Below are 12,706 nucleotides of genomic sequence, written 5' to 3' on the forward strand. Positions count from 1 at the left end.
CTGTTTTACTTAAGACACATCCTCCCGCAAAATTTTGCAAGATTCTGGGGTATCGCTATGCTTTTTCTTTACTTTTAGTGAGTGAAATACTTTGGGAAACGCCTGAGCTGTGTGCAGATGAAGTAATCCCACCCGCCCTGTCTCCTCGTCCCAGCAGATGAAGCCGCTCCAAGCCACAAGCCTGCCTAGTTGGCGTGAAACTGAACAAATCACACATGACGTGAAACAGCTGGCTCGAGAGCCAAAGATAATTCCAATAAAAACCGAGTATAAGTGTTTTGATACACTTTCACTCCCTTTTCACGAAAGTTGGGGTCGCGCTCTTGCACATTCCCAATTCTCCGCTCTCTCTCTCTTCCAGGTACACGCCCTCTGACTTGTGAAGGGGGAAAAGTTTTAAGGACAGAAAAAAAAAAACCCTAAATCACGGAAGAGATTCTGCAGTCCTACTAGTTTGGCAAGTTCTCTGGGCGCAAAGCAGCGTAGAAAGGTGGAGAAGAGGGCAGAAACTCAAATTTGCGCACATTTGTATACTTCTCTTGTCCCGCAGGCTGTAAACGGTGAGTTAAAAGGGTACTTTTTGGCTTATTTTAGTGATCTCCTCCGTGTATGCAGCTTATTTGCTCATCGGGTTTTTTTGCCACGTTTCGATAAACTCTCGCAAGAGCCATCCCATGAAATTTGGCCGCTGTCTGACTGCGGGACGGTTTCAATGACTCGACTCTACCGAAGTTTTGAGTTCACGTTGCACTTCCATAAAAAAAAAAGTAAATCATTATAGTTAGTGGCTGTTTTGCTTTCATGTGCGTTTACATTTTAGCTTTTACAAACTGTGTGGGGTTGAAGCATGAGCTCCTTTTCTTGGAAAATATATTTGATATGATTAAGGCAGATGCCGACCATTTTGCCAAATGCCAAATGGTACAAAAAATTAAAGTAACTCTGAGTGACAGTATTGGGCTTTAACGTGACACATCAACCAGGCATCCGGGTCGCGCGTAAAAATGCATTTTTGAGCGATTTTTGGTGCCGGTTTTTACACCTTTGCGCACAATATGCTTTTAATCGAGAGGCCCGTGAAGGCGGCAGTTTGTCTTGCTGAGTGGAGTTTTGTATAGCTGTGTCTGTCACTTGTGACAATTTTATTTGTTTTGGCTTAAACATTTAAAACTAGTCTACTTGTGGTATTTGGGATGAGTCCTGGAAAAAAGCGTCATGCTTGTGGACGATGTGGATTCAACATTGTCTGAGTTTTCTGTATTTGCAAACTTGGAAGAAAGACAATGACTGCGCGCTGTATTTTACAGCCACAACCTAACTTGTTCCTCTCTCAATATTTAATGCCACACTAGCGGTAGTATTGTCATTACTCTGCGCACCTACCGTATCACATTCGCCCGTTTGGAAACGCAATACTCAATCCTCTCTGGGCTCTGGAGGGAAATGGGAAACCTCTGGTTGTAGGCCTGCATATTTAATTATTTGCGCAGTAGTTTTGGGGCCTTTAAGGCAAATAGCGGGGATTAATGTGCCTTCTCTCCCGAGTCCAACAAGGTGAAGCTCTGACGTGGGATATTTGTTTAAAATCGTGCGCGCTTTTAGAAGCTATTCAAGCAATACTGACTTACGGCAGGTCGTAGGTGAACAATGAATGTGAGAAATGAAAGAAATGTCAGGCTGTAAATAGAAGAAATGTATTTTGAGTAGGACGCAGTTAAGGCTCTTGTGCATTCAGGCTGTGGAGGGTGTGTCACCAGCGGAGGAAGAAGTCCCCTAAAGTTCCTAAAAGGCCCGAGTTTGTTTGTTTTAGCATAACAAGAAATTAACAGTCGATTTCTTCATCCATAGCTGGGCAGTTTAAAACTGGTGAAACTAACTTTCCTTGAAAATACTTACGCACACACACACACGCTTGTTTGTAACTTTATTAGGCCACTATTGTTCAGTGACAGCTGTTTTGACGATCAGAGATGTGCTCACTCGCCTGCATGCAAACGTGTGGTTATATTGTGCGCTCTGTTGTGGCACAACAAGGTCAGACAGATACAGAGCAGTAGGTCAGCTGCAAGTGTTAGATTTAAAACACTCTATGGTGTCAAAGCCTGCTGCTAATTAACATATGCTGAAACTAACACTAGCACCATAAACTTCAGGTGGGTGTTGTAAAGTGCACAGACTTTAGTAACTAATGATGTTAATTTTCTGCATGACAGCTTCCTTGTTGAAACAAAGAACAGTTTGTTTCTGTTTTGTACTTTGCGCTGCTACATTTGAATTCTGAAGTTGACATGCAATATGTTTGCCTTAAACATATCTTCTCTCTGCGTTGGGGCAGACTAACTCGGAACTGGCCTGTAAATTCCTGTCTTAAGTGATTTCAACAGGCAGCGATGAATGGAATTTCTGCGAACATGTGTCACCTATTGGCATGTTAAACTTGGGGAAATGCCTGTAGACTATATGAACGAGTTTGTAAAGATCTAAGGTCCTGATAGTCTCTCTGTCAGACTCCAAACATCTGCAAAGGTTTTAATGTATAGGAATTGGCTGCTGATGTGTAATGAAAGAGTGATAATCCACAGCAGGCCTAATTGTCCCATTTGGTAGCGTGAAAGGGGGTAACAGAGTGAAAACAAGAAAGAGACAGTAGCAGGTAAGAGAGAGGCAAGTACAGCTGGCAAGGTAGCAAAAGCAAGACAGAATGAGGGAGAGGGGGAGCGGGAGAGAAGCGCAAACAGGGACTAGGTAATCCCTTAGGTAATCTGAAGCCCAGTCCCCTCGGTAGCTTCAGTAGATCAGATGACCTATCAAAGATCAGAACTTCCATTGTGTGTTACAGCTTGTCTCTCAATCAGACTCTCCACTTATCTCACGTCACCATCCCTCCCTTATTGGAACTCAAGGCTCAACACCTGAAACAAAAGGACGCGCATGGAAATGAGGAGATCCTCTGTTTCATTTTCCACTGCATGTGCCTGTTACTGCAACACACTTGAACCACACTGTCTCCATGCAACTTCCCTCAAACAGCACGCAACAGTGATTATAACCATCTAAGTATCTATCTATCTATGATCATTGTTATTATCTCTCCCTTTTTTAGAGAGAGAGAAGTCATGGAGAGTGCCATTCAGACCATGGTGAAGGTCTTCCTGAAGTCGTCCAAAGGAAGGGAGAGTCTAGGGAAGAAAGAATTCCAAAACCTTGTCTCATCCCAGCTGGGAAACATCCTCACGGTTAGGAAATCTTTGTTGAAATCTCAGAATTGTTGCTTATATTTGGATTATGTAATCATCTTCCACAAAAGCAGACAATGGTGTTGTGTTAGCCCTGGCCAGCCTTAACCTGTCCAGATTTTTGAAATGTTAACTGTGAACAAATGTTGCTGTAATATACAGCCAGTACATGGGAAAAGTGATCCGGTATGATGAAATGACACGGATCAACATTATAATGTAAACGGAGCTACTGATAGAGGGCCATTTACTAATCATGTACGGTGATATGACCAGTAAGAGGTGAGGTAGAGTTACTAATCATCATGATTGTATGTGCCTACTATTCAGGACACAGACAGCAAAGAAGCGATAGACAACATGGGTAAGGGGCTGGATAGCGACCAAGATGGCAAGGTTGGCTTTGAGGAGTTCATGAAGCTAGTCGGCTATGTGGCCTGCTCGCTGAGTGAGCAACGTTCGCTTGCCAAAGAGGAACCTGCACAGAATTCTGCATCTGCACAAGTGGCACAAAGCGTCCCCAACAAGGACGCTCAGAAGCCCAACGCGAACGAGGAAGCGAAGCCCGAGGCGAACGAAGAGGCAAAGCCAGCAGCAAGTGCTGAAGTGAAGGTAGAAGCAAATGCAGACGCAAAGGCAGAAGTAAAGGTAGAAGCAAAGGCAGAGGGGCAGACGCAGCCGGAGGCAGCAAAGGAAGCAGCTGTGTCTGCCACAGCTGCAAAAGCAGGAGAAGCGGCTGTAAAAGCGGAGGAAAACGTGGAGGAAACGGTAAAGGTGGGGGAAACTGCAGACAAGCTCCCCGCTGCTGTGAAGGAAGATGTGGAAAAGAAGACAGAGGAGGCGACCTCATAGGGGACAATTCATCCTTCACAACAAAAAAAGAAAAGAAATCACACTACACACATTCAAAACACTACACAAAGCACAGCCTTATCAATGTTAAAACAAATCGAAAAGCCACTAATGATTTTTTTTTATGTTTCAAACACAGAACTTTGAAATAAAGCAATATTGGGAAAAGTTAAAACACTACAAGACCAGCTCTAAAAAAAAACAAGATATTCCTTTTTATAAGATAATAACTGTCAGTTTATTGCTTTGTACTACTAGTTACCACTATGTTCTTATGTACAGCATGTGCATCCCACTATATAGCACATTTACCTCATTATGATAATATACTATGATAGCATGCAGACGTACGCTATCCCGTGCATGCCGTGTCCCTGTGAAAACCTTGCTGCACACGTGACCAACGCACCACTGCCAACAAGACCTTTAGCTTAAACCCAAACCTGTGCTTCCTGCACAGTTGTGCCATGCAGTCCTTTGGGTCCTTGATAAAACAGAAGTAAATTACATCTTAAAGGAATAGTTTGACATTTTAGGAAATATGCTTTTGAGATTAATAGCCAAAAATTCCTATACATTAGATAGCTTTGATTTGGCTAAAAATAACAACACGAAACATCTGCCAGCATCCCTAAAGATAAGAAATAACATTTTACAACAACTTTTTTGTTTAATAAGTTGTTCGCACCTTTTTAGAACAAAATACATTGATCATATCTGTTATTTAGTGCTAAAAGAGGGTAGCTGTTTTCCTCTTTAACTATAATTGATTTTCCATACAGACCCTAGGGTGCTTTTTTTCCTCTCTTCCGACTCTTTAAAGTGTATTTCTGAATGTGTCAAAGTGTTCCTGCATTAGGTGCATGAAAATCTGACAGTACATTTTTACTAACATTCTCGTGCTATATTTCTGATTGAGCATGACAATAAACAGAAGTGTTTTGCTGATGCTTTGCATTACTTCAGCTTGTCTTAACTGTGGTATTGGCCTCCTTTAAACCTCCTTCTTCTTCTTCTTTCTCTTTCAAGTCTGCTTCACGGGCTCACTGTGCTGCAAAAGTTAACTTCATCTGGTGTCTGCAGCGTATTCTCGTCACTTTTAGTCTGCCATAAATTAGGAACTGGAAGATCAGGTGTGACCTTTGGCTAAATAATTAAGGTTCAGGGTTGGAATCCACACCAAAGGGCCATTAAGTGGCCAAAGGGGAGCCCAGATGAGCCTCATATGAGTGGGCTGGTCACTAGAGGGGCAGGTCAGAAAAGACGCTCTTGTAACCTAAGTTGAAGAGAAGAACATGATAACTAAAAGCCAAGAAGTCAAGCAGCCTTAACAGGTGTCACTTTTTAAAAATTAGTGCCTGTATTATGTGTATTTGAGACAGCAAGTCCTGCCTATTTAACCCTTAGGTGTTGGGCGGTTCATTATCAGGAGTGATCACTGGCAGCACAGGACAGAGGAGGAGTGACTTGACCTCTGTTTTGGAGGCTTTCCTTATAGTTGTTCATCGTCGTGGGTGGGGTTTTTTTTTTGTTTCTTTGTTTTGTTTTGTTTTGGGGTTGTTGTTTTTTTGCTGGTTTAGGCACCGTTTGTTCATCCCTGTGTGTTTGTCTGTCAGTCACACTCTCATTCTGTTTAAAGACCCCGTTTGACCTGCAACTGGATCCTTGGGCATTAGGCATTGGGAAACTACTGGATTAGGCATTTGATGGGTAACACACCCTGGGACACAAACAATTACATGAAAGTAATCCCGGGCTCCAGTGAACCTGCCTATCAGATGAGGTGGTAGTGTCAAAGGTATCATTGTCAGAGGTTGTGCCTTTTTTTTTTTTTAAGCAAAAAAAAAAAAAGAAGAAGAAAAAAAGAATACTGAGCCATCAATGTGTGAGCTTCTGCAAAAGGCTAATAATGAGATGTTGCATGCTTTTGGAAACGTATTACCATTTTATTACCATTATTGTGGCCATTATTTAAGTTCTACATGGCCTCTTTATAATTAACTATTAAGCCTATACATAACTCTTATCTGGACCACTATGGAGATAAACTTGAAAGTGTACTTCTTTGTCACATTATATGCAATTTGTTAATTACAATTTAATGATTTGCAAATTGTTTCATCATCAATAATGCACCCATGAAAACAAAAAGGTTTGTGTTGCAGGCCTGCTGTGTTGCAGGTCTGTGAGACCAGCTGCAAAGTGCTTCAGGCACACACATTTTGGGCAGCGGACCAAATGTGTACCTTATGTACTGTTAGAGCACCTGGCACCGCAAACCGCTCAACAGCAACACGGGCAAGATAAATAAGCCTTGAGTCATGTGACCGCCATGGCTCACTGCGACACTCCCATTGTAAATAACCTCATTTACACACTCTGCTCAGACTTTATACTCACAGTATGCTACGTTTCCCGCCGCAGTTATTATTAACACACTTACTGAACAATCGGGGCTTTTTACACTACGTTATGATTTCTTTTAATAAAATACGTATAATTTTTATACTGCAAATACATTCTGGTACTTCCTATGACTAATAGAACCATGATCTCTTAAATTGCTGTAGTCAGCTTCCTGTTTAACTTGCACTAACAGCAGATGCCGTGTTTTTGAAGTGAGCATACCTGGGTTGCACATCATCTAACAAAGGTAATATTTGAATCTCTGCGATGATGACCTATGAGAGCTGCAGCCTCTTTCAGAGAGCTTAAACTGTTTGCAATGGCAGTGTTATTATTCTGTCCCTTAGTGCAAACCCCACCCAGCTTTAACTCATGTAGATTAAAAACATGCTGGAACTGAGCACAGCAGATTTGCAGTGGGGATTGTTTGCCGTCGTGTTTTCATTGCGACACAATGAATCTCTTTCATTCTGAGATACAGAAGATGAAGATAACAGCATGCGTTAAGAATCTCCAAAGTGATACACGTACGAGTGTACGAACGTGTGAGTCATAATGTTTGTGATTACGGGGCCGTTCCCAGGGAACTGTGCAGGCTTTTATCACTGTGCATTAATGCAGTCCTGCCAAGTACAGCAGTTGGACTTATTCAGGTCCACTGACCTGTACAGTAAACTTTATTATGCTGATTTTTTAACTTCATATGTAACGCTGTATCGTTTTGGATAATTTTATGTAAAGTGTAATGGCTAACATTGAATAAACTGTGACAATAACAAGTTTTTGTAGATTGTTCAATTAAAAATCCTGGTGTTGGTGTTAAGGTTTTTACAAATCAGGATGTAAAATACCTGAAAGTCAGTGACGTAGAAGCTCATCTGACTGATGATGCACCACAACTTACAGGTTAACATAATCTGTGAAGTAAAGAAAGTAAATACATCACTGCATGGGTGTTTTGCACAGGTGTGGCCATGAGATTGAGCACAATTTGGATGAAGATCCATAAAGTACAAGAAGCTGAAATTCTGTTGAATAGTTAAAGGGTAACATGAGCTAAAAATCTATCTATCCATTTTCTATCATTTAATGGTAGTGGTCAGTAAAAGTATTCTAATACAACCTCAGATGAAAAGCAGCACATGACAGATTACACAGTTTCATCATTTATTCAAAAGAAATTAAGCCAAAATGCAGAATCAGTGAGAAAAACTAAATACACCCTTACTGCTTCCAAAGAAATTAAGAAGGAAAGTGTTGGCAGGAAAGACATGAGCAATGATCTTAAAGAAGCATTTGTTGCTGCCCTTCAATCTCAGAAGGCGGTACTTTGCCATTCCCAAACAGGTTTTTGTCCATCATTCTACTGTGAGAAAGATAGGTGGACAGACGAGACCAAAATGGAGATGTTTAGCCATGAAGCACACCTCATATCAACTCTCCTGCACGGTGGTGGAGGGGTGATGATTTAGGCTTGTTTGGCAGGTGCAGGACCTGGGCAACTTGCAGTCATTAATTTCACCATGAACATGAACACTAGAGTGAAATGTGAGGCCATCTGTCTGACGGCAAAAGCTTAACCCAAACTGGGTCATTCAACAAGCACAGCAGCAAATCTACAACAGAATGGCTGAAAAGAAAAGAATGAAGATTCTGCAATGGACAGATCAAAGTCCCAACCTCAAACTGATTGAAATGTTGTGGCAGGACCTTAAAAGAGCCGTGTGTAAATGAGTGCTGGCAAACCTCAATGAACTGAAGCAACGTTGACAAGAAGAAAAATTCCTCTGATAAAGTTATAAAGAAAACGAGTGCTTCAAGTTATTGCTGCTAAAGGCAGGTTATATAAGCTAATGAATCATAGGGTGTACTTAATTTTTTACACACTGCCTCTGCATTTTGATTTAGTCTTAAATATATTACAGTGTAATATATCACACGCTGTTCATCTGAGGCTGTTTTTACATAAATTCCTTTTCATGACTGTATGCATATGTGATGAAGAAAGGAGGGGAGCTGAACACCTGCGCAGAGAGAGATAGATGTAAAGGAAACTGAAGTAGTATACGTAAGTGGGTGAAGGAGTTGGGGGTTGGGTGGGGGGGGGGGGGGGGGTTTAAGGAGGAGGAGGGAGAGGTACAGGTGATATTTAAGCCACTGGCAAACTCTCTCCTCATCCATCTCCGCCTTGGCTCTGTCCCCTGCACCTCTTCAAAGACAAAAGAGGCCCTCCATCAGTACTCAGGTAAGACGGATAGCTTGGATTTTGGACTTTCTCCTCTGTATCCGATGAAAGTTTCTTTGTAAAGTGTTTTAGCAGCTGCACAGCCGAAGTAAATACTCAAATGCCGTTAGTGCAGAACGGATAGTGGGCACTCAGCAGCAGACTTGGAAAACAAACTGCGTGAGTCAGTTGGTGATTTTTTTTGTCTGGACAAAGCACTGCTGGCTTTCCACTGATGTGCAAGCTTTGAGAGGAGCATGACAGGAAATTTGCACATCAGTGAAATATGGAAACAAGCGAAGCCAGTAGGGATTTGTGGCAGAGCAGCAGAGCACTGGTAGGAAAGATAATATACTGAACATACTGGACATACAAAATCTTTTAGTCTCAGCATGTCTTGTTCCATTAAGCTGATTATCTTCTTTTTTTTAAACTCAAGATATTTAACGCCATGCATCACTCGATACGGATATTGCTTCATCGTTAAGATAACTTCATACATATGCATTATTACTATACTCACTGTGTCACTGATAGCATTTCCATCTCCATGGCTTCCTTTTGTATTGTGCCAGTCAGTGAGACAGTGACCCCTATAGATTTCCCAGTGAGTCAGCTTTGGTGTCCACTGGCCTCATCTTTTGTCTGTGCTGCCTGCAGCTCTGACCTCTCTGGTACAATGCTCTGCAGCATGACGAGAGGCAATAACCGGTGACTGACATTAACATCCCTGTCTCCTTATGTCAGAGATGATAATTAATAAATCATGCACAGGGGAGCATGGCAGACTGATTGTGCCCTTTGGTGTTACGTGTGGTAAGGATTAGCATCAGCACAGCTCTGCACACTGTTTTCCAGTTAATAGGTCCCTGAACTTTAAACTTTGGGCCAAAAGCTGAATGCATCTTGGCAAGAGTGGAATTGAAGTCCCTCATCTGTATGCACTAGTTAGTGTATATGCTGGCAACTCAGGTTACTTGCCCCCTTAGTTTCTAAATGTCGTTACCAGGCAAGTGTTATGTTTCACTTGTGGTTTCCATTTGAATGATAAGACTTGTTACACGATCAGCATATAGAGAGATGTGGTTTACATCGAAACCATTCATTGCTGATGCCGTGGAGTTAATTGGTACATGCATTACCAATTCAGCTTACAACACCGATAACCCAAGGATCAAAGAACAATGAAGCGTGTGCTTTTTTTGTTGTTGTTGTTGTTGTTGTTGTTGTTTTTGGGGTTTGTGTTTTTGGAAAACCCTTCACACTCATGCTTCATTGACAGTGACTTATCTGTGTCTGTGTGTGCACAGTCTCTCCACGAGTCCAGCACAAGAAGCTCCACGATGCCGGACACAATGTGTGTAAGATTGTTCAAAAAAAAGCTTTCCCAAAGCTGTCCTGCATCTTTTCATCCACATCTCTGAAACGTAAAACCTACTAAGGTTGCACACACACACATACAGTGACCTTAGTAGACTCTGCAATGCATGCAGAGCATTATTAAACCCAATGCTTAGAAATAGGGAAAAACCTCTCTGCTTTGCTTTTCTTCCTTCTATCTATCCATCCATCAACTATCACTCTTATGGAGGTGGCTTCACCCTTGACTGCTATGTGACCGCACATGCAGCTAGGGCTGGAGCGGGCATTATGTGGCAGAGTCTGACCTCTTTACTTGAATCCCCCTTCCAGCATGTCCAAGGAGCCCAGTTCCAACCTGGAGAGTGCCATGCAGATGCTCATAAAGACCTTCCACAAGTATTCGGGGAAGGAAGGCGACAAGTACACTCTGAGCCGGGGCGAACTGAAGGAGCTGCTACTAGAGGAGCTGGGGAGTTATTTAGGGGTAATTATGTGGTTTGCACACTAACACACTAATACAGTTTACAAATATGCATGATGCAAGTAAAGATATTGGCTCATCTCCTCAGACGCACAAGAACAAACAAGCCTGTGCAGTTATATATGCCCACAGATGCACGTGCATGACACCTAACACATTCTTAAGCCTGTCTCTCTCTCTCTGTTCCACACTGACAGAGCTCCAAAGATAATGAAGCAGTTGAGAAGGTGATGAACGACTTGGACGCCAACAACGACGGGGAGGTGGACTTCACCGAGTTCATCATTCTGATGGGCGCCCTCACAGTCGCCTGCAACGACTTCTTCCTGGAGTTCAAAACAGACGACAAACCCAAAGACGGCGAGTCAGCGCAGAAGAAAGATTGAAACACTGCAAAAGAAGGAGGGGGGGTGGGGGTGGGGGGGGCGAGAAAAGTGAGATGGAGAGGGCGTAAAAGAACTGTAAATCAGCAGAGGAGATAGAGGACAGAAGTGCAATGGCTTCTCTTTTTTTTAAATCTTATGCAATATGTAAACACTACAGCTACACACGAGGGAAGAGGTCCAGCACTTTAGTTTATGGTTTCACAGAACACAGAGCATTCAGGAGGAGTAGTGTTTTTCCTTCTGCAACTGTTTCTCATACCACAGCTTATCCGGAGCTAGTTGCACTGTTCTCAGAGCAGTGGCTAGTTTTATATACACGACAGGGTTAATTTCAGCTTCTTCTAACTCAGATTCAGCAGTCACTTAGGTTTAGTAAGGCACGGGAAAGACAGGAAGTTTGGGGATGTTTGAGAATGTCTTGCACGTGAATAACTTGACAACATATATTTAGTCACAGAATAAGTTACAGATTATACCAGATTGTACTCAGTCTTGAAAATATTTATGATTTGTCCCCTCTCTTTTGCTTTTGTAATCTTTTCAAAATATTAAACGTGGCATTTAACCAAATATTAAGCGTGGTGTTTGCAGTGTCACGTACTTGAAAATATAAGCGGACTCTTACAATGCAGAAGTACAAATCTATAATTTGTCACACACGTGTGGCAGCTGGAAGTCGAGTTGAATATCAGCAAACTGTGAGGCTGTGGTTGAGTGTAAGCACTGACATTTTGTGAGTACTGCTTGTCTGTGTGTGTGTGTTTATGCATGTCTGTGTGTATCTGTATATTGGGGATTCCCACAGAGTAAACTGCTCTGGCTCACACATCCTGCCAACAATATCCTGCAAGTCTTGTTCCACTAGATATAAGCTGACCCAGATGTTTGACTTGGAAGTGCAAAGAAAACTTCTTCAAAAGAGGAAGACAGAGGGAGGAGAGAAAGAAAAAGAGCGAGTGTGAGGCAAAATAATGAGTGCTTTTGTGCATATGCCTGTGTGTGTGTGTGTGTGTAAATGAAAAGAGGGACAGCAAAGCCAGAGAATGGATCCAATTTATGAAATACATCAGTCAAGTATGTAAGTTGGAAAGTGGTGGTATAATCACAGAGGAATGCTCAAGCTGCTGTGACTGTGAGCACACTAACTGTCCCTCTCTCACGCACGCACACATAGATCAGTAAATCAACACGTCCTCTTCCACCTCATTGGCTTTTGTAGCTGCTCGTCACTTTTAAAATATGGCTGGAGAGGGAACACAAAGCAGATGAATTACATTAGATCCTCTCCTTTCAAACCACTGAGGGATTTCACTTGGAGGTGTAATTGTGCTTGGACACTGATGAGCTTAACTACCTGCTCTTCTTACCTTCAGCAATATTAAGAAACTGATTCCAGGTCAGCAGTGCGTCAGCGGGCGTGGCTTAAGCGATCCGCTTTCATTCCTCTGCCCTCTGTGTTTTCCAGAGGTGTCCTCTGGTTGGTCGGTTTGTATATTTGAGCTCGAGGTGCGCAGCCCGCAGACAGGTAATGATTTCAAAACAACGCCCGAGGCAAAGCAAACGACCTTTTATGGCTGTTAACGGTCTTGTTTACTGCTTTTCTTGTTTCATTCCAGAGCAATGATTAGTTTCAACGACTTGCAGTGAGGAAAGTAAATAAGAGAAAAGTACAACACACACACGGATCTAGCAGTCAAGGGGGAAAAAAAAATATACAGATCATAACAGTGGACCTAATTCTGCAGAATAAAATTTGTAA

The 12,706-nt window shown here is 42.3% G+C and overlaps 2 protein-coding genes across 5 annotated transcripts; both read left to right on the forward strand.

Moving 5' to 3' along the window:
* The first annotated feature begins 368 nt into the window (after positions 1-368).
* Positions 369-7,273, forward strand: s100u (S100 calcium binding protein U). The gene is made up of 3 exons (XM_085262541.1): positions 369-560; positions 3,104-3,236; positions 3,567-7,273. Exons 2-3 carry the CDS (start codon positions 3,117-3,119, stop codon positions 4,086-4,088), a joined length of 642 nt encoding a protein of 213 aa, XP_085118667.1. The 5' UTR covers positions 369-560; positions 3,104-3,116; the 3' UTR covers positions 4,089-7,273.
* Positions 7,274-8,665: 1,392 nt separating this feature from the next.
* s100s (S100 calcium binding protein S) lies at positions 8,666-10,961 on the forward strand. 4 transcript variants are annotated; one of them, XM_085262441.1, is made up of 4 exons: positions 8,666-8,739; positions 10,029-10,075; positions 10,411-10,564; positions 10,759-10,961. In XM_085262441.1, exons 2-4 carry the CDS (start codon positions 10,062-10,064, stop codon positions 10,945-10,947), a joined length of 357 nt encoding a protein of 118 aa, XP_085118567.1. In that variant the 5' UTR covers positions 8,666-8,739; positions 10,029-10,061; the 3' UTR covers positions 10,948-10,961. The 4 variants fall into 4 exon arrangements, with proteins under 4 accessions (XP_085118567.1, XP_085118568.1, XP_085118569.1 ...); XM_085262443.1 differs by having other exon boundaries at positions 8,711-8,739; positions 10,029-10,079; XM_085262442.1 differs by lacking the exon at positions 10,029-10,075 and having other exon boundaries at positions 8,687-8,739.
* The last annotated feature ends 1,745 nt before the right edge of the window (positions 10,962-12,706 follow it).

The sequence above is a fragment of the Mchenga conophoros genome, linkage group LG22 (genome assembly GCF_057382185.1).
Source record: "Mchenga conophoros isolate Kocher_MC1m ecotype Shallow Benthic linkage group LG22, M_conophoros_male_GT1.1, whole genome shotgun sequence".
In the NCBI taxonomy this organism is placed as follows: domain Eukaryota; kingdom Metazoa; phylum Chordata; class Actinopteri; order Cichliformes; family Cichlidae; genus Mchenga; species Mchenga conophoros.

Coding starts and splice junctions, on each gene's coding strand:
- s100u (XM_085262541.1), top strand. CDS start 3,117: ATGGAGAGTGCCATTCAGACCATGGTGAAGGTCTTCCTGAAGTCGTCC. Junction 3,237..3,566: donor AGCTGGGAAACATCCTCACG/GTTAGGAAATCT, acceptor CCTACTATTCAG/GACACAGACAGCAAAGAAGC.
- s100s (XM_085262440.1), top strand. CDS start 9,903: ATGAAGCGTGTGCTTTTTTTGTTGTTGTTGTTGTTGTTGTTGTTGTTT. Junction 10,076..10,410: donor TCCACGATGCCGGACACAAT/GTGTGTAAGATT, acceptor TCCCCCTTCCAG/CATGTCCAAGGAGCCCAGTT. Junction 10,565..10,758: donor AGCTGGGGAGTTATTTAGGG/GTAATTATGTGG, acceptor CCACACTGACAG/AGCTCCAAAGATAATGAAGC.